At 46.0% G+C, this 21,854-nt stretch overlaps 3 protein-coding genes across 3 annotated transcripts in view; 1 reads left to right on the forward strand and 2 right to left on the reverse strand.

Annotated features, from left to right (window-relative positions):
- Positions 1-2,408, reverse strand: part of LOC141759862 (uncharacterized) — a 5,787-nt gene extending 3,379 nt beyond the window's left edge. The window contains exons 1-2 of the mRNA XM_074622330.1: positions 1,758-2,408; positions 1-1,533 (exon numbers count right to left, since the gene is read on the reverse strand). The exon at positions 1-1,533 is cut by the window's left edge and continues 3,379 nt beyond it. Of these exons, the coding sequence (XP_074478431.1) occupies positions 1,086-1,533; positions 1,758-1,912 (603 nt within the window). The 5' untranslated portion in view covers positions 1,913-2,408 and the 3' untranslated portion in view covers positions 1-1,085. The remainder of the gene's footprint in view (positions 1,534-1,757) is intronic.
- Positions 1-21,854, forward strand: part of LOC141760068 (uncharacterized) — a 190,553-nt gene that overhangs the window by 71,216 nt on the left and 97,483 nt on the right. The window lies entirely within an intron of this gene.
- Positions 1-21,854, reverse strand: part of sugct (succinyl-CoA:glutarate-CoA transferase) — a 47,288-nt gene that overhangs the window by 13,538 nt on the left and 11,896 nt on the right. The window lies entirely within an intron of this gene.

Genomic DNA, 21,854 nt, shown 5'->3' on the forward strand with positions numbered 1-21,854 from the left:
ATCAAAGCAGCTTCTGAATACGGCGTTTGGTGTTTTCATTCCTGTGAAGTGTCGGAGCACTCTTTTCCTTCCGTACTCGCGCTCGTACGAGCACTTAATAGGGTTTTTTAGATGTGTTCCATCATAAAGCTGCAGCCTGAATGTTAAAGGTCCCAGGTGATTTCATGACATGAATAATGCTCTTCATCGGGTTGCAGTTGGAGAAATATTTATTTCTAACTTTGAAGAGTAAAGCAGCGACTTGTCACCGTGGAGGAGTCACGACTTCCTGCTCAAACACATCAGAATAACAAAAACACACACATCAGATGTTTCTATAAAAAGTGACGGTTGTGTTCCTTCTTCCTCTGGATAGAGAGCCGGTTTCATCTGGATGTCAACAGGTGCATTTAAAGCTTCATTTACATCTGCTGCTACCTTCAGTCGCTCCGTGGATACGCGTTATAGACCCGTTAGTGTCGACGCCATGATGACGTCACGCTGTTAGCTGGAGGCTGAAACCACGCCAGGGGAGGTGCAGCCTGTCACGATTCCCTCCGTAGCTGCGAGCGAAGAGGGAAGAGCCCAGCGCCGAATCGCCGTCCGACGGGCGGAGTGGGGAAATGGGGTCTGAGTCCTTGTGATGGAGGCTCAGCCCGTGGACGGTGTGATGCCGGTACCGGCCCCCGCCGCAGTCTGCCCGGGGGATTCAACCCGGCAGGTTAGGGACGGCCGCTCGGTGTTGGAGGATCCCCTCGCGGATCTCCTCTCCCCTCTCCCTATTCACCTTTTCACAACTTGTTTTTAGCCGCATTTCAACACTAAATGTTAAACTTTCCAAACTGGATTTAACATGGGAGGGTGCAGGTCGTATCCACGACGACCCTCCGACGTTTTAGACTCTCTGAGGTTTGTTTTGGTTGGAACGGATATGACGTCACGACTACCACAATAAAAGCAGTAACTTCCTTCTACCTCCACATAGACTCAGATGAAGCAGATATATCTATTCTGGTATTAAAACATCTGTTTCACATCCTAAAATAATTGCGATACATCAGTGAATCGTTATTTTCCCGCCCTACTCAGTAGCAGCTGAACCCGACTCAGAACTTGAAGCAGGGCAGTTTTCCGGCTCTGTGGAGGTACATCAGAGGAGTGACGAACCCGCCGCCGATGTCGACGGCCAGGCTGACCAGCAACCCCTTCAGAACCACCGGCGCCGACCCGTACAACAGCATCGGACCCAGCACGGCAGCCCGGAGGAGCTGGGTGCTGCTGGTGAACACCAGGGTGATCAGGACGACCTTAAAGGCCCTCCTCTTCGCGTCGCCTCGGCTCTCTCTGTCCCCTTCGCCGGGCGCCGGGCGCCTCAGCACGCAGAGCACGTGGACGCCGCAGGACAACATGAGCGCCAGGAAGAAGAAGGACTGGAATATGAGCAGGTACACCGACTGTCGGTCCGACAGCGTGAAGATGGGTATCGTGCAGTACAGCAGCACCAGCAGCCAGTCCACCGCGCAGCACGCCAAACGGTAACGGAGAGGTCGGAACCTGCGGAGAGGACACATGAGACGAGTTTAAGAAGTGACGGATCATCACAGTGAACAAAGAGAAATAAAAATACTCCGTCCAATATTAGGACTTTATTCTCGTAATATAAAAAACAAATTTCACGTAAAGTTGTGTCTTTATTCTCGTAATATTACGAATTTTTTTCTCGTAAAGTTATGACTTTATTGTGGTAATATATTTTATTGCCTAATATCTAGTATAACCTGAGGAAGACGGTGGGATGCACCACCGCCAGGTAGCGCTCCAGGCAGATGCAACTCTGGAAGACGGGTCGAGAGGTCAACATGAGCTGCATCATGAACTGCAGCACCAGCAGCCCGACGTCCAGCGCCATCTTCAGCAGGCAGTGGAGCATCATGTACAGAGACAGGACGCAGAAGAGGATCTCGGAGACGGCCAGATTGAGGGCGAAGAGCTCTGAGGCCACGCCCCCCCCTGCTCAGCCGGCTATCAGCCATGCCACGTGGACGTTAGCGGGGAGAGACACCAGCAGGTTGCAGCTGAACAGGGCTGTCAGTCCGTCGTAGAAGGTGAGGATGTTAGACGTGAAGGAGTCGTTGGCTTCAGAATGATTCATCTTCACATCCTAGTTTATTTCTCTGAGATCTGCAGGAATAAAACCACAGATGAGTTTCAGGACGATGAGTCAGTAGATACGAACGTCATGAACTCTACCCAGTCCTTCAATGTTTTCTTTTCTACAGGATCATTTGACTGAACTCCTTAATACCCATGAGCCTCAGTGGCTTCAGACAGGACTACATCCACAGCTGTCACAATAACCAGGAACAAAACAGTCAAACAAAGCTTCAGAACTGATCCGAAAACTAAAGTAAATGTAACGCAAACCAAGATGGAGACGACTAAAAACCAAGATGGAGAGATCTACACTAACTTTCGTTTTCCTGTGGAAGAGAGCAGTCTATGCTTGCAACACAGCGCTCTTGACATCGTGCTACTATAATGCATGAAGTTGGCGATTTGCAGGTCGGGGGGGGGGAGGCTTAATTAAGGTATATTTTGGCGGGTTGGGTGGTGCAGATTGGCTCTTATAACGAGTCTGGGTGTGGGTAATAATGAACGCTGAGCTGTGCATCACTAGTAGATGGAATAAAGAGCACTAAAGCTGCTTCCCAGTCACTGAGAGCCTTTAACGTGCTTTAAAACATTGTTTTCTGTGCGCTATATTCACCCAGAGAGCGATCCTCTCTCTGATCCCTCATAAGAAAAAAGAAACACATCTCCATTTAAGTTTTCCACACCTCCGTCACACATGTGTGTTTCCAGGCTGCTGTTGCATCCAAACAACTTCCATCCTCTCTTGGTTTTGCATTCAAGAGGATCTCCTGTTTGTAATTTGGCCTTTTTGTTTCTCATCTGTTTTCACCACAAGCTCGTTTTAAACTGGACCCACCTGTGGATTTGCATGGCGGGCAGCAAGTGGATGTCTCAGTTTACATCTGGTGTATTCAAAACAAGCTGAAGGGGAAGACACGGATATGGTTCCCGTGAATTGCTGTGGATTGAGGGTACGGCCACATTTGCATCGGATTTCCCTCAGAATGTAATTTGTTGGTGGAATTTCACTAACAGAACAGCAGCTGGGGAAGGACACGAGGACATCTATCTGAGCTCAGAGGATCCAACACAGTTCAAATAAAGAACGAGGATTCATGGTTACCTGCCTCTACTGGGTCAGGTTGTCTGTTGTGGATCTTTATGCCGATGATACTCCGTTTAATAATGTAGTTATACTGCGGAGCAACAGATCAAACTTTTTTGTTGTTGTTTTGTCCCGTTATCGTAGAAGCCTTTTGATGTGCTGCTGAACAACCCTGTCTCCTAAATATTACGTTCCCATACAACTGAAGTAAATTCTCAGTTAGGGTTTGGAGGGAAACGTATCTTGTCGTAGATTACGTCTGTCTTTGACGTATCACAAATAACTCTGTAAGTCAGCGGACGACCGGAGTGAGTGACGTAATACATACATCTAGGGATGCACCGATACCAGTATCGTGTATCGGGTCCGATACTGTGCTCATGTACTCATACTCGAAAAACAGCTCTGATAAAACAGCTATGATACCGCTTTACAGCAGCGTGACGTTAACCTCTCTTCACTATCTTTCGGGTCCTCACGCTCCACCTCCACCTCCACGGTGCGGGCGAGACGGGCCGGTGGTGCACCCGACCCCACGTGGCCGGGATCCCACCTCAGCCGGCCCTCACTTTCATTGCACCACGGGGGTTTTGCCTGCACCCTCTGACTCGCGCGTGCGTTAGACTCCTGCGTCCGTGTTTCAAAACATGTCGGGTGGGTTGCCAACGTGGGCCGCGGCACCGGGAGCAGGGAGCCCTGTCACGGTGCGGCGAGGTCCGGTCGGGGAGCGCTGTAAAGCTGCAGCCGCGAGCCACCTTCGCCCCGAGCCTTTCCAAGCCGACCTAGAGCCGGTGGCGGCGCACCGCCTCGTATGCGGGACTCCCCAGCCTGCCGTGTGTCGCTCACACCCTCCAGCTGGCTGTTAACGAGGGTCTTTAGACACAGAGAAGTACTCGTATCGGTACACAGAGAAGTACTCGTATCGGTACTCGGTATCGGAGAGTACCCAAATGGAAGTACTTGTACTCGGTCTGAAATAAAGTGGTATCGGTGCGTCCCTACATCCATCCATGTTACACACCAGAGTATCGGGGACTTTGTTTTCATCCAAATACATTTTTAAAGTCATATTTTTCAACGCTGGAAGAGAAACGGGAGGCAGGTCAACTAAAACCTGCACAAAGAAAACTTTCTGACTGCAAAAAACTAAGACTGAAAACTGCCAAACTTCAGGTACAAAACAAATATTGCAACACAGTTTTATTGAGTATTGTTTGGTGTGTAAGTCTTGATATTATTTATTTGACACATCTGATTTCAGTTTGTGAGCTCTTGCTAAAGCTGAATGAATGTTTTTAAAGCTGCAGCCTACCTTCAGCTGTTTCCACCTGATCCGTCTCTGATGTTCATCCATCTACCAGCCGGCTGGTAATGAGAGACCAGAGTGACCTCCTCCTCCTCCTCCTCTTCGGCTCCATTTGCATGACTGATGCTGTTTATTTAAACCAGGAGGTTTAGAGCTCAACAGGGAGGTTCCTGAGGAGAAAAATCACCGTCATATGATTAATAGTGGATTTGATTATTAACCATCCACGGTAGACTCACCACTCTGGATGATATCAACCTTCTTTTAAGGAAAACATTCGCCATGTCATGGAGAAGAACTACACTACCCACAATCCTAAGTGTAACAGCGACGTCTCTGATTGGTGGAGCTCGCTGTTACCATGGAAATGTGTACAACATCCAAAACAGTAGAGAAGTAAAGAGGTGAAACTCTGGGGATTTTTTAACAGAAGCTGCTAGATGATGCTGCAGTAGAGCTGCCGCCATTTTGGACTGAAAACACCAATGAGTCTGTGAACAAACAAAATAACAAAAACCAAGATGTGAGTTGTAGATTGACAACGGTTAGTTTAAACGTTTTTTTGTGAATTTCCAGAGGCAGCGAGTCGCCATTCGAAATGGTTTATGGGATGAGTAGTTCCTTCACTCTGGATACACAGTCACGTATATTTATATGTGTTTTACGGTCGTGATTCATCTCAGGCTTAAAACTCTTTATATGAGGATTAAAAAAGTCAACGGAGTGAAATTCACTTCCTGAACCGGAGCCGTTCTAAACGTGGGCGGTGGCTGTTGAGCTCTATGACAGGACTCATCTTCTAGCTGTTACATAAACACAGGTACGTCTTGACTAATTAAATGAATGCATTCTTTCTGGTTCCTGAACAAACCAGCTCACTTGCTAAAATAGCTCAACTAGCATGCTAACTGGCTAGCATGCTAGCTAGCTAACCTCAATATCTCACCTATCAGTTCCATGTTCCAGTTACTACCCCTCAGATCTCACTGTGTCCTAATAGCACAGGTAAACCCTTTGAACATTATTGACGCAATTCACATACAAAAGTTGACCCTTTTTCTCACATTCACAAAATATATAAATACATACATAAATAGTCTGCTGGAATTTATTTACTTACTCTTTCTGCGGATGTCTGGCGTCTCCTACGTCCGTGAAAAAATTTCCATAAATCTGCCTAAATGAAATCATATTTTAAAATAGAAGGGCAGTCGAAGAGCGTAGACTTCCGTCAAGGTCGTTTCCATAAGTCCAAAATAATGTCCCGTGGTGATGATCCGCTCCACCGAGTTTCATGAAAATCTGGCCGGTAGTTAATCCGTAATCTGTTGACAAAAAAACAAACCGAACCGAAAACATAACGTCCTTGTCGGAGGTAAAAAGACGATCTTTAATACCTCATGTTTAAACGTTTTCTTCATTAGCAAAGTAACACAACGATTGTTTCCAGGATTAAACGAGTGATAAAACTTGTTAGCTTTTCACAAATGTAAAGCCCAACCCTTTACTTCCATTAGTAACGAAGCATTTCATGATCTGAGAAGTGAGGTCGATGCTGAAGTGAAACCAAGATGGAGACGGACCAGCCTCGGTCTGGGTCTCATTCACATGAACGGAGGAAGGACAATAACTCTGGATTCAGCTGTTAGGATTCAGGATTTAATGAAATCCTATTGAACCTGAAAACTGTCACATCCTGTACCACATAAGATCACTAAACATCCTCAACAATGGCCATGTGTGTTTGTCTTTTCCCCGAGTTGTCCCCGTAGAGGACGGATGACCCAAACAAAGAGTTTGATAATAATAATAAGAAGAATGTACAGTTGAAAAGTGCAGAACATCCGGTGGCTTGGTGGTCGAGACACCAACCACATGACACCACAATGTCCCCTGTTTGAATCTGTCCAGGAACCATGGTACACCACCTCTCCCTCTCCATGTTCCCCATCTGTATCTCTACTGTCACTATCAAATAAAGGCTCAAAGATTCAGGACGTCAAACAGAGCAGCAACCAGTAACACAGAGTCTCCGGTGCTGCTGGCAGCTGTTCTTAGACACAGCGGTGCTTTGAGCTAAATGCTAACATCATCTTAACATGCTCAAACAGGCTGTTCTCATCCAACATTCAAGGCTACATCTATTAAATATAATGCACTGTAATTCATATATATCCCACAAAATCAACTCGTATGTAATCCATGAACCAGGAAGTATGAAGAGCGACAAACGGCGTGAAGGGAGGAGGTCGGGGTGGATGGGTCGGTTAAAAAACACCAGACTTTCACCAGGAGACCCATATTGGTGCCCCGTGTGAGGCCAGAAGTCAACGTTGATTTATTTGTCACGTAACTTACGTACTTTAGTAATGCCACTTCTGTACTTATTTTAACCCAAACCACCATCTATTTCTAAACCTAACCAGGTTGTTTCTTGTGAAAACTGAAATTTATTTTAAAAAGACTGTATTCATGTAACTAGTGGAAATTGACACGTGTTGTTGGACATTTGTCCATTAGGTTGTAGCGGCTCAGTTTTAAAGCTAGAGTGAAGATCCTGGTATCATAGTAAACTATAGAACCTGTTGAATCCATCGGTACCAACTACGTCATACTAGCTTATTAATAAAGAGGTTAAATAACGATGTGCAGTTGCACTAAATTTTGGCAAGGAAAAACTGTTATTTCCATTTTCCAAAGGAGTCCCTTGACCTCTGACCTCCAGATATGTTAACGTGTGAGGGTTTTTGTCCAAAAAAATGACTGAAAAATGTCCAATAAAAAGTCTGAAAAATGTCGGAAAATAGTCTGAAAATGTCCAAAAAATGTCCCAGAAATTGTTGGAAAATGTCGGAAAAATGTTGGAAAAAAGATCCAAAAAAAGTCTGAAAATTGCCCAAAAATGTCTGAAAAAAAGGAAGAAGAAAAGTCAGATACTGGTATGATATTAAACTATAAAACCTGATGAATCCATCGGATTGCAGATGCTGCAACGAACCGCTTGTCCATCTCACGCCCCTTTTTACCGTCACTCGTGTACAAAACCCTGAGATACTTAAACACGTAGAATTTGTGTTTTTGTGAATGGAGTCTGGTGGCTATGAAGAGAGCGATATATAATAGCTTCAGTTCCCCGTCACAAAGGGCTGTCAGACGGCGAGGTGCAACCAGAGTTACTACAGTTCATCCTGAGGGCAACATGAATGTGAGTAGTTGTAGAGAAATGTCCCTGAAGACCCACCCAGACGTCCGCGGTGACGCTGCAGGGTTAAAGTCAGATTCATCCTGAACCAAACTCCATTCACTTCATCGCTGAAATATTTTAGTCTGGACCGAAGAGGTGGACGCGCCACGAGCTCCGCCAAAAACCACCACGAGATTTAGAAGTGAATTAAAATGTTTAGAAGACGATAACAGAAATAAATTCCACCCTAAACAGAGAGCTCTTTGACGTGCACGCACACACGCACACACACACACTGTGTGTTTGTGTGAGTCTGTATGAAGTGGAAACTTTGGCATGAGGAATGTTTGTGTTTTGGATGGAAGAGTTGCCCATATGGAGTGGGGGGGTAGTGTGTCTCTGCAGCTGTGCTCCAGGTGTGAATCAGGACAGTAACCTCCCGTCAGCAGCAGACGACCAACATGAGTTCAGAGTTTAACCTGAAGGCGACACAGGACACGTCCAACATGAGTTCAAAGCTTAACCTGAAGGCGACGCGGGACACGTCCAACATGAGTTCAGAGTTTAACCTGAAGGCGACGCGGGACACGTCCAACATGAGTTCAGAGTTTAACCTGAAGGTGACGCGGGACACGTCCAGCATGAGTTCAGAGTTTAACCTGAAGGCGACACAGGACACGTCCAACATGAGTTCAAAGCTTAACCTGAAGGCGACGCGGGACACGTCCAACATGAGTTCAGAGCTTAACCTGAAGGCGACGCAGGACACGTCCAACATGGCTGCTGAGACGAAACCTAAGATCGTCCTCATCAGCTGATGTCCTTCTAACTGCTGAGTCCTGTCCTACATCTCCCAGAATGCCTCAGTTGACCTGACAGTGACCTTCACACCGACATACACGAGATGAATTCACAGAAGAAAGAAAAGAATCCAACAGAGCAGAAGAGAGGAAGAGAAGAGAGGAAGAGAAGAGAGGAAGAGAAGAGAGGAAGACGAGTGAAATAAATGTTGTTAGGAGATCGTGGACGTAACGTAAAGACGACCGGAGGACGGACGGACGGCTGAGGTGAAAGAGGGCGAGAGGTCTTTGAGGTAGATCCACATCAGATCACATCTAAACCTCTCCTCTCCTCACCACGCTGAACAAACACACAGATAGAAACCTGCTCATCTCCTCCTGCCTCTGGCATCCTGAAGGTCATTCTACACCTTTTCTCTCAGTCTGGTCAGTAGATGAGATGAGATGTGTCTCTTCATGTCACACAGCTAAAGAACCAATCAGATTGACCTCCTGTCAGTGAGGAGGAGGAGCAGCGACGCCCTCTACAGGCGGGAGGAGTCACTGCAACAATATATTACTGTTTACTGCAGCTGGATTAAACCACAGCTGGAATTCATCTGAATTAATGTTAATGACAACATGTAGATGTTGATCACAACATTTATTCATACCGATCTACATCATCAAATAAAGAAAAGAAACCAAGATGGAGACGGACAAAAACCAAGACGGAGACGTCCAAAAACCAAGAGGGAGACGTCCAAAAACCAAGACGGAGACGTCCAAAAACCAAGAGGGAGACGTCCAAAAACCAAGACGGAGATGTCCAAAAACCAAGAGGGAGACGTCCAAAAACCAAGATGGAGACGTCCAAAAACCAAGAGGGAGACGTCCAAAAACCAAGAGGGAGACGTCCAAAAACCAAGCTGGTACAGGACGATACTTTAGACGTTGCGTTGCGTCGGAGCAGGTCGTCCAGCACGTCGTCCACGTTTGGCCAGTTCTCAACAGGAAGTTGAAATAACAGCCAGAGATGTGGCGAACATCAGCAGCAGCTGTTTGTGACTCAGAGGAAGAAGAAGTCCTCAGGTTTGTCCCGCCGGGCGGTTCTGATCCGTCCTTCATGTGGTTTCTTCAACCAGTTCCCATCATGCACCACAACAAGAGCTTCCAAATGCTTCGATTTAGACCGTGAAGGTTCAGAGAGGAGAGGAAGACTTGTTAGTTTAAACAACGTCCACGAAGAGCAGGTGGGAGGAACAGTGCCTTGCTCAAGAGCACGTACGATGTAGTGATAGGGGACGAAGTGAGGACTCAGGATGCAAGGAGGGAGGAAAGGAAGTGAAGAGAGGAAATGAGGAGGGGGGAATAGAGATGAGGTAGAGATGAGGAGGATGGACAGAAAAACAAATAAATACATCATTTAATGAAGAGAACAGGGGGAAGAAAGAAAAAGAGAAAACGATGAAACAAATGAAAGAAAAAGTAAAGAAAGAAGAGAAGAAAATAAAAAACAAAAAGGAGAAGATGACAGGAAGAAAGTGAAAAAGAGGAGAGAAAGAGAACAAGAGATGAGGAGAAGAAGATGAGGAATAGGAGCAGAGAGGAAGAGAGGAGGAAAGAAAAAGGAAGAGAAAACTAAAAAGGAAAAGCAGAAAGAGAAAAAAGAAAAGGGGAAAGAAGAGAAACCAAGTAGAAAAGATGGAGGAAAAAAGGAAGAAGAGACGAAGACGAGAAGAGAGGAAGAAAAATAGGGAGAACAAGAGATGAGGAGGAGCAGAGAGGAAGAAAGGGAGAAAGAAAGAGAAAGGAGAGAAGATGAGGAGAAGAAGATGAAAGAGAAGAAGAAAAGATGAGTGAAGAGACAGAGGAGGGCGATGAAAGACGAGAAGAGAGGAAGAATAGGAAAAGAGGAGGGAGAACAAGAGATGAGAGAGAAGAAGACGAATTACAGAAGAGGAGGAAAAATAAACGACAAGAGTAGGAGGAAACACGATAAGTGAGGAAGAGGGGAAAAGAGGAAGAACAGGTGCAAAAGAAGAGGAGGAGAGGAAGAGAAGGAGGCAACGAGGAAGGACAGTTAAAGGAAAGGAGGAGGAGGAGAGGAAGAGAAGGAGGCAACGAGGAAGGACAGTTAAAGGAAAGAAGGAGGAGGAGGAGGAGAGGAAGAGAAGGAGGCAACGAGGAAGGACAGTTAAAGGAAAGGAGGAGGAGGAGGAGGAGAGGAAGAGAAGGAGGCAACGAGGAAGGACAGTTAAAGGAAAGGAGGAGGAGGAAGAGGAGAGGAAGACTCTCCCTCTCTCTAATCACTAATAAAAAGGAAAGGCGACGCTTCACATCTCTGTGACTCATCCGGTTGTTGAGGTGTGACGAGTCCTGATGTGACCTCAGACTGACGACTAAACATCTGCTTCACACACGAGAGCAGAAAAGAATGGAGGAGGAGGAGGAGGAGGAGAGGAAGAGGAGGATAGAGGAAGGAAGGAAGGAAATGAGGAGAGGAAAAGGAAAAGCACATCATCAGTGATGTCTTTTCAAAATAAACTTCCATCTTGGTTAGGTTTAGGAAAAGATGGTGGTTGGGGTTGAAATAACTACGGAAGTGTGGTTACTTAAATGCTTTATAAATAAAGTTCATTATTATTATTATTATTATTTTCCTGATAATAGGCTAATGTTAGCATGCTAACATGCTAAACTAAGATGGTGAACATTGTACCTGCTAAACATCAGCATGTTAGCATTGTTATTTTGAGCCAACGTATTCCTCGTACAACGATTTGTTTGATTTCTTACGAAAAAGTTATTCCTCATTTTTGTGTGTTTTCTTACAAATGGTAAGAAAAGTTTAGTAAAAGATGGTTAAAAATAACTAAGGCTATGGCTAAAATAACACTGTACGGAAGTTACGTGACAAATAATCCAACGTTGACTTCTGGCCTCACACGGGGCACCATTAGTGGCCTCACACGGGGCACCAATATGGTCTCCGGGTTAAAGTCTGGTGTTTTTCGACCCACCCATCCACCCCGACCTCCTCCCTACATGCCTTTCTCCGCTCTCTATACTTCCCAATTCCCAATTATGCAGATTACATATGAACTGATTTTGTGGGATATAAACAGATTAAAGCGCATTACTTTCGGTAGGTATAACTACAAACAGTGGATGAGAACAGTCGGACCAACTAGCCCTGAAAAAAGTCACTCGAACCTAGTTTGCTTTTCAACAATGGCGGACTACTTTGTCACCTCTTTGTCATCCGAACACCTCGAGGTTATTCACTTAATGCATTTTGGTTTTGATAATATGAAGATAATCTTCAGGTTTTTATCTATTAAACATATTTTAGAGGATCTGAAGAAAGTTTATTCTTCCTCAGATATTCGGACCAGACGGTGTGTTGCTCCCCAGAGGAGGGAAGAGGAGAAATCTGACCCCTGCAGGGCTCCTCATTGGTTCATATCGTCCTCCTGAGGGACATAATAGTCCCAAAGTAGCTTTGAGGCCCCGTCGTACATGTTAATGAAAGACCTGAGAACACGTCTGGTCTTCATCGGATCCACGAGGACGCGCTGAACTACATTTATTAGACTTTAACAACTCCTAAACCGCCAAGATTACAAGTAAACCACGAGGGGGTGGGGGGGTTGGGAGGTCAGACGTCCAGAGCGGTGCCGTGACCTCCGAACGACCGCGTGGAAAAGAAATAAGTCAGGTTTCTTTGTTGACAGTAATCAGAGCGGGAGGAGGATGTGATGGAGCCGAGGGAGGGTAATGTAAGGAAATAATCAGCTGGAAATCCTCAGCGCTCGGTGGAGAGCTGCTCTGGGACATCTGGGAAAGTGCGAGAGGTGGATTTGATAAAATCCAGGTACGCTAGGAAGTATGAGAACCTCACAGAGCGAATATGAAAACATGTAGACGATGTGACGGAGAGGAGGAGGAGGAAGAGGAGGCTGAGAGTTACAACAGATAAGATGAAACCTGAACCGACCGTCGGGGACAAACTGAGGCTGTCAACTGACTCTCTGAACCGTCCAGCAGCCGTCAGTATAGTGCTGCTATATGACTGTTTAAAGCATCATGTGATTTACAGATTTAACCTACAACTTCAGTTATTGTTGGATCCGCACCGCGTTTATTGGATTCACCTGTGAGCCACAGCCCATCATAGTTTTATTAGTAGTCGTATTAGTTTGGACCTTTTATGCCGACTGTCCACGAGGACACTCTGAAAAGACTTTTAAAACGTCTCAGAGTCTCAAACTGAGGATCTTACAGGGTCACTATTTACAAGACTACAACTACATTCCTTTAGAGATGATGTCACTTCCTGCTGCTGGTGGAAACTGACAACAAGAAAAACTGTTGAGAAAAAGGTCAACAGAAATCGCTGCAGCCCTCCAAACCGCCGCTGAGTGTGCTATAGCTTTTTTTTTTTCTTTGGCTGTCACTATCTTGTTTTTCGTCCGTCGCAATTTTGTTTTCTTTTTTTGTCAACTAATTGATCGAGGTCTTGGTAACATTTTTATCATTTTTTTCGTCATCAATTTTGCACATTGATATCGTCAGGTAGTGTTTAATGACGTCTCGTCACGGAGGGGAAAAGTTTGTTGACCAAAATATTTAGTCAAAGTTTGAACTAAAGTTTAAAGTTCTACTTTTAAAAGAATTTGACTTGAATGGCGAGTAAAGACTAAAGACGGGATAATTTACCAACCAATAGAACAACCAATAGAATGTGATCTTAGTGATTTAATGTCAGATAATACAGACATCAATCACCACTCTCCGGTATATGTCTCTTCATAAGGTTTTATCTCATTTACTTCCTGCTTCGACTTCTCCTCCCATCTGTACGGCACTCTGTGATGACGCTGTGTTTCACTTTAATTTGGGGCATTATGTCATTTTTAATTTAATATCTGACAACAACGTTCACTAGTTTAGATTCTGTAGGTTGCTGTGCGTTTTCTGACAGTTATTTTTTATTATAGTTTCCTTTTGAATGTATTGAATAACACTTTAAATTGTGCTCAATGACTGATGAAGACATGGGAAGAGGAAGGATGAGAGCGTCTCTGCTCTGAATTAGCGTTTGGACGACATGTTTTTGTTCTGATGAACCTGAGCTGAACCGATCTGGTTCACATAGAAACAGTCATCAGCACTCTGTGGAAAATATTTGTGAAAGACGATGGAGAGTGTGTGTAGAAAGAGGAGGAGGCGGTTTGTTTGATTTTACTACAACAAAAGAAAAAGCTTAAATGAGAAATGAAATGTTTCTTGGAAGAAGCTGAATTTTTGATAAAACTGCCAAAACTAGCAGAAGTGAGTGCGATAGTCCAAAGGTAACTAATGTCCTCTCAACACAAACAGAACCACTGATACTATCTGATTACTGTAAAGTCACACACGCCTGTAATCTGATGCAGACGGATTAAAAACAGCTTCACACTCTCACACGACTTTAATGAACCTTCTGAGTAAAAACACACAGGTTAGAGATCCGTGTGAAGGAGGTCCATTCACCAGACTACAACAGGATCTTCACACTTCTGGTACCGCTGAGCCAACAGGTTCTGTTTGAGAGTTTTGGATCTTAATCAGAGAGAAAAACAAAACCAGTCTGCTTCATTAATGTGCAGAGAGACTGGAGATACTGAGAGGCTGCTGCTAGCTCACAGCTAACGGCTGAAGCTACAGTCGCTGTTCGGAGTGAATAAACAAGGACCGAACAAAACCATCCAGAGGTCAAAATGGTGGACTCTTGGTGACATTAATCTTTTTCCACAGCAAAAAAACGTCTCTCCACCAGGAATACTGGTTCTGCAGCGGCACCAACACTCGGTTGATCCAGCAAAACGACTGAATATAAGAAGTTGGTGTGGTCACCACGACGTCACCCATTGGTTTGTGGACTACTGTTTTGAAGCCTCGAGTTTGGCATTTTTGCCGTCAACATCTTGTTTTTTTTAACGTCTCCATCTTGGTTTTTGGCCGTCACCATCTTGGTTTTTGGCCGTCTCCATCTTGGTTTTTGGCCGTCACCATCTTGGTTTTTGGCCATAACCATCTTGGTTTTTGGCCGTCACCATCTTGGTTTTTGGCCGTCACCATCTTGGTTTTTGGCCGTCTCCATCTTGGTTTTTGGCCGTCACCATCTTGGTTTTTGTCCGTCACCATCTTGGTTTTTAGTCGTCTCCATCTTGGTTTTTGTCCGTCAACATCTTGGTTTTTGGTCGTCACCATCTTGGTTTTAGTCGTCTCCATCTTGGTTTTTGTCCGTCAACATCTTGGTTTTTGGTCGTCACCATCTTGGTTTTAGTCGTCTCCATCTTGGTTTTTGGCCGTCACCATCTTGGTTTTTAGTCGTCTCCATCTTGGTTTTTGTCCGTCAACATCTTGGTTTTTGGCCGTCTCCATCTTGGTTTTTGGCCGTCACCATCTTGGTTTTTGGCCGTAACCATCTTGGTTTTTGGCCGTCACCATCTTGGTTTTAGTCGTCTCCATCTTGGTTTTTGGCCGTCACCATCTTGGTTTTTAGTCGTCTCCATCTTGGTTTTTGTCCGTCAACATCTTGGTTTTTGGTCGTCACCATCTTGGTTTTAGTCGTCTCCATCTTGGTTTTTGTCCGTCAACATCTTGGTTTTTGGTCGTCACCATCTTGGTTTTAGTCGTCTCCATCTTGGTTTTTGTCCGTCACCATCTTGGTTTTAGTCGTCTCCATCTTGGTTTTTGGCCGTCACCATCTTGGTTTTAGTCGTCTCCATCTTGGTTTTTGTCCGTCTCCATCTTGGTTTTTGTCCGTCTCCATCTTGGTTTTTGTCCGTCAACATCTTGATTTTTGGCCGTCACCATCTTGGTTTTTGGCCGTCTCCATCTTGGTTTTTAGTCGTCTCCATCTTGGTTTTTGGCCGTCACCATCTTGGTTTTTAATCGTCTCCATCTTGGTTTTTGGCCGTCACCATCTTGGTTTTTAGTCGTCTCCATCTTGGTTTTTGGCCGTCACCATCTTGGTTTTTAGTCGTCTTCATCTTGGTTTTTGGCCGTCACCATCTTGGTTTTAGTCGTCACCATCTTGGTTTTTGGCCGTCACCATCTTGGTTTTTAGTCGTCTCCATCTTGGTTTTTGTCCGTCAACATCTTGATTTTTGGCCGTCACCATCTTGGTTTTTGTCCGTCTCCATCTTGGTTTTTAGTCGTCTCCATCTTGGTTTTTGGTCGTCTCCATCTTGGTTTTTGGTCGTCTCCATCTTGGTTTTTGGTCGTCTCCATCTTGGTTTTTGGCCGTCTCCATCTTGGTTTTTGGCCGTCACCATCTTGGTTTTTGGCCGTCACCATCTTGGTTTTTGGCCGTCTCCATCTTGGTTTTTGGTCGTCTCCATCTTGGTTTTTGGCCGTCTCCATCTTGGTTTTTGGCCGTCACCATCTTGGTTTTTGGCCGTCACCATCTTGGTTTTTGGTCGTCTCCATCTTGGTTTTTTGCAACCAGTAGTGACACTAGAAGGCGGAGCTAAGTACAACTGAACGCTGAATAAGAAATTTTTAGGCGACCAAAATGTTCTAATTAACTCTGATGAAGTGAAAACACACTGTGATTAAAGGGTTAAAGTTGTTAAAGACTGAAACACGGACAACTCCCAGACCGGACAACGCCGTGGTAGCGACCTGTCAATCAGCAGGTAGCCCCGCCCTAAAGCATCCCCTGCTTTATGGTCTATCTGACTCTCAATGGGACCATCATCCACTAAATGAACATCATGCTGTATTGAAGAAGACTTGAAACATAAACTCATGTTGAGGATGTTTAATGAGGTCAGAGATCAAGAGAGAAGGAGGCTCATTTTCTATCAGACTTCTATGCTGGTAGCAGCAGACTGGTCGTACTGGTCTGCTCCCAGTTTGAACATGTGGATGTGTAAAGCAGCAGAGCTCCGTCAGATCTCCCTGGATAAATAAAGTTTTAACGAGCAGCTGTTCGCTCCGTCTCCCCACGCTCCCGTAACGAGCCGCTTGTTGGCTGGCGGCCTGTAATCACAGCGTGACCTCTGACCTCTGACCGGGTCGCTCTGAACAGATCAGACAACACGCCCTGAACTCTGGATGATGTTACGATGATTAATAACCCCACTTCATTCATCTAAACGCCGTCCTCAGGAGGACGAGAGGGAATCAGTGACGGACAAACTGACGGGTGTGAGAGAGGAGGAAGGAAAAGAGGAAGAGGAGGGAGAACAGACAGGATGAGAAGAGACAAACCGAGAGAAGAAGAAGAACGACTAGAACATAGAAGAAAACAGATCCTGCATCGGCAGCGCTGTGAAGATTAACTGAGGGCGTATAAATCTGTGGATGTCTATAGTTAACTATCCTTCAGTAAAGTCAGTCACAAAGAGAGTCGGACAACATCAGAGAAGCGTTTCAGAGACGAAGAGAAAGGGATGCTAATAGATTAGCCTTCTGCTAACAGCAGCTAACGGCTCACGTTAGCTAGCTTTGTGTTAGCCTCCAGCTAATGTTAGCCCACTGCTAGCGTTAGCCTCCAGCTAATGTTAGCCCACTGCTAGTGTTAGCCTGCAGCTAATGTTAGCCCACTGCTAGCGTTAGCCTCCAGCTAATGTTGGCCCACTGCTAGCGTTAGCCTCCAGGTAATGTTAGCCCACTGCTAGCGTTAGCCTCCAGCTAATGTTAGCCCACTGCTAGCGTTAGCCTCCAGCTAATGTCAGCCCACTGCTAGTGTTAGCCTCCAGTCTTTCCTTTAGTTAGCCTCCAGCTAATGTTGGCCCACTGCTAGTGTTAGCCTCCAGCTAATGTTAGCCCACTGCTAGCGTTAGCCTCCAGCTAATGTTAGCCCACTGCTAGCATTAGCCTCCAGCTAATGTCAGCCCACTGCTAGTGTTAGCCTCCAGCTAATGTCAGCCCACTGCTAGTGTTAGCCTCCAGCTAATGTTAGCCCACTGCTAGCGTTAGCCTCCAGCTAATGTTAGCCCACTGCTAGCATTAGCCTCCAGCTAATGTTAGCCCACTGCTAGCATTAGCCTCCAGCTAATGTCAGCCCACTGCTAGTGTTAGCCTCCAGCTAATGTCAGCCCACTGCTAGTGTTAGCCTCCAGTCTTTCCTTTGGTTAGCCTCCAGCTAATGTTAGACCACTGCTAACATTAGCCTCCAGCTAATGTTGGCCCACTGCTAGTGTTAGCCTCCAGCTAATGTTAGCCCACTGCTAGCGTTAGCCTCCAGCTAATGTTAGCCCACTGCTAGCATTAGCCTCCAGCTAATGTCAGCCCACTGCTAGTGTTAGCCTCCAGCTAATGTCAGCCCACTGCTAGTGTTAGCCTCCAGCTAATGTTAGCCCACTGCTAGCGTTAGCCTCCAGCTAATGTTAGCCCACTGCTAGCATTAGCCTCCAGCTAATGTTAGCCCACTGCTAGCATTAGCCTCCAGCTAATGTCAGCCCACTGCTAGTGTTAGCCTCCAGCTAATGTCAGCCCACTGCTAGTGTTAGCCTCCAGTCTTTCCTTTGGTTAGCCTCCAGCTAATGTTAGCCCACTGCTAACATTAGCCTCCAGCTAATGTTGGCCCACTGCTAGTGTTAGCCTCCAGCTAATGTTAGCCCACTGCTAACATTAGCCTCCAGCTAATGTTGGCCCACTGCTAGTGTTAGCCTCCAGCTAATGTTGGCCCACTGCTAGTGTTAGCCTCCAGCTAATGTTGGCCCACTGCTAGTGTTAGCCTCCAGCTAATGTTGGCCCACTGCTAGTGTTAGCCTCCAGCTAATGTTGGCCCACTGCTAGTGTTAGCCTCCAGCTAATGTTAGACGAGAGATTACAGAACAGAGACCTGAGCAACAGATGCTCCAGTTTGAATGGAGCGTTATTTAACCTCCTTCATGACCAGCTAGTCTGACCTGGTTGGATTCATCAGGTTTATAGTTTACTATGATACCAGGATCTTCACTCGAGCTTTAACACTGAGCCGCTACGATTTTAAAACAGATGTTTTAATACCAGAATGGATATATCTGCTTCATCTGAGTCTATGTGGAGCTAGAAGGAAGTCACCGCTTTTATTGTGGTAAACACTACACATCCAGTAAAGGATGAAAACACTTTGGGTTTCACACATTGACAGGAGAAGCAGAGCTACACAGAGCAGAGCTAAAGCTACATGCTAACTTCTAAAAAAGGCTGAAATATGGCCCCAAAAATGTTTAAAAAAAAGACAGAAAAAATGATTCATCTTGTTCCTTCATGGTCTAGTGGTAAAAAATGTAACAACAATCACTGTAAATCACAATAATTAAAAATCTCATCCTGCTGATTTCGACACAGATTTATTGTTCATAATGTAGTATTATCAGGGAAACAATAGGGTGATATTAAGAGTGAGTTTACTGCGTCGCTGTGACGACGGGACGGCGTTTAGCTTCGGTTATGTTTTCCCCAAGGACGGTCGACGGGAAGCCGACGAGGAATCGTGATGAGGAAACCCTAACACCTAACCCTAGTCCCTAACCCTAACCCCTAACCCTAACCCCACTCTAACCCCAACCCTAACCCTAACCCTAACCCCTAACCCTAACCCCACTCTAACCCCAACCCTAACCCTAACCCCTAACCCTAACCCCTAACCCTAACCCTTAGCAAGGACGGTCGACAGGAAGCCGACGAGGAATCGTGATGAGGAAACCCTAACCCTAACCCCTAACCCTAACCCCACTCTAACCCTAACCCTAACCCTAACCCTAACCCCACTCTAACCCTAACCCTAACCCTAACCCTAACCCCACTCTAACCCTAACCCTAACCCCTAACCCTAACCCCTAACCCTAACCCTTCGCAAGGACGGTCGACGGGAAGCCAACGAGGAATGGTGACGAGGAAACGTTTGGATGCTTAATACTCCTCGAGTTCTCAACATCCTTAAAGTTTGAATAATTGAAATCATAAAGTTTACCGACACAACACCTAAAAGTTCAGCATGACAATCAGTACACGTCTTTATCATCCTGTTCATGTAATCTGACCTGCAACACTCTATTCTGTTCACAGATGTCTTTGTGACGTTCAGGAAGTCTGTTTGTTCACTTCAGCCTCGTTTATGGAAACAAAACATCCCACAACTGGATTTCTGCGTCATTTCATTGTTGTAAAACCACCTGACGTTCAAAAGGGAACAGTTAGCGGCAAACAGGTTCAATTAGTTGAAATCAAACACGGTCACAAGGGTGAGAATAACTTCACAAAGTCACTCCATTCCTCTGTGGAACGTCAGCGGGATGAAATGAAAGACAGAACACACAGAGAGAGAGACAGGAGGAATATACAGGAGGGTCTTCATACACCGTTAGGAAGAGGAATAAATCCGTCGCTGTGCTCAGCAGATGATAAGAGCTATTAGTCGCAGGAGACGCAGCGAGCTGGAACAGATCCTCCTCTAATTGACTTTCAAGAGTCTTCACGGGACAGAAAAAAGACAAATGTGCTCAGGCCATCATTCTTTCAGCAGACAGAGAGGCAGAAAATCACCGGAGGACACAAAACCGCTGGAATTACACAGAGGTTCAAGAGCTCTCATAAAAACACCCAGAGACACTAACCAGGAGGGACGCCTGCCAGAAGACACGTCCGTCACTCATCTCTGGACGCAGCTGAAGGACGCAGCTACAGGACGGAGCTAGAGGACGGAGCTACAGGACGCAGCTACAGGACGCAGCTACAGGACGGAGCTAAAGGACGCAGCTACAGGACGGAGCTAAAGGACGCAGCTACAGGACGGAGCTAGAGGACGGAGCTACAGGACGCAGCTACAGGACGGAGCTAGAGGACGGAGCTAGAGGACGGAGCTAAAGGACGCAGCTACAGGACGCAGCTACAGGACGGAGCTAAAGGACGGAGCTAGAGGACGGAGCTACAGGACGCAGCTACAGGACGCAGCTACAGGACGGAGCTAAAGGACGGAGCTAGAGGACGGTGCTAAAGGACGCAGCTACAGGACGCAGCTACAGGACGGAGCTAAAGGACGCAGCTACAGGACTCAGCTACAGGACGGAGCTAAAGGACGGAGCTAAAGGACGCAGCTACAGGACTCAGCTACAGGACGGAGCTAAAGGACGGAGCTAAAGGACGCAGCTACAGGACGGAGCTAAAGGACGCAGCTACAGGACGGAGCTAAAGGATGCAGCTACAGGACGGAGCTACAGGACGGAGCTAAAGGACGCAGCTACAGGACGCAGCTACAGGACGGAGCTAAAGGACGCAGCTACAGGACTCAGCTACAGGACGGAGCTAAAGGACGGAGCTAAAGGACGCAGCTACAGGACGGAGCTAAAGGACGCAGCTACAGGACGCAGCTACAGGACGGTGTTTGTTTTGGTCCTAGAACACGTGACAGTTGGCGTCCATGTTTGTAGTCAGTAGACGGTATGTAGAGCATTCATATTTGACCTCATCACTTGTTTGGACTCAGTTCATCATTTTGAAGTTCTAAATGCATAAATAATCTTCACTGATCGTCCTTATTGGGTCACATTGTACTCTAGGAAGCCGTCCTTTAGTTCTGGGTCATCATCTGTGATCTCTCTCTGTAAGTGATGGATCTTCCACCCAGGAGCAGACTGATAGCAGCCTTCAATAGCAGGAGGTTCGGACTGAGCCCTCAGCGTTTACCTACAGGTGTGTTTTCTCATCACAAGGAAACGCCGTCTGTCTCTTAAACTCCAGCCGCTGTAGAGTTGTAAGAAGCTCTCTCTGCTGACTCAGCACTCCGTCTGATGACACAGCGATTCATGGTTTGACAGACGAAGACTATTTATCTGGTAGAGAAATGTGTTCCGGAGCAGAGGAAGAGGCTCGGTGGGTGTCTTCCAAACCACCTAAAGACCCCCGAGAGGACAGACCAAGCTTTGCTGACATCATATTTAAACCACCGGACCATCAGTGTCTCCGTGTCCTCCTAAAACACTCCTGTCTCTTTACACTCAGCTCATCTGAAACATCTGTTTGATACGTCACTTAATGCCGACCTCACGCCAAATTCCATTACATTACAACGTCAGAGTTTTTCTGGAGTTGTGGCGCGTTCCCGTGATCTTGTTTAGCGTAAGGTGGTCATAAAACTCAGTCCAAGCTGTCCTCCGTCAGTCATTTTCTCGTCTCGACGTTCCCTTAAAATCAAGTTTAATATTATCGTTAAGTTCAATGACATGAACATTATCAATAACCAATAGGGGCGCTCTCTCCAGCACCAAACAGGAAGCAGCAAACGGGGTAAACACGGAGGAACTGGTGGAGTTGTGGGGTGAACAAGAGCGCCTCTTTGACGTTTCCTCCCATTTTTTACCACGATAGAGTGGAGAGGGA

This window comes from Sebastes fasciatus, chromosome 21, assembly GCF_043250625.1.
Source record: "Sebastes fasciatus isolate fSebFas1 chromosome 21, fSebFas1.pri, whole genome shotgun sequence".
Classification (NCBI taxonomy): Eukaryota; Metazoa; Chordata; class Actinopteri; order Perciformes; family Sebastidae; genus Sebastes; species Sebastes fasciatus.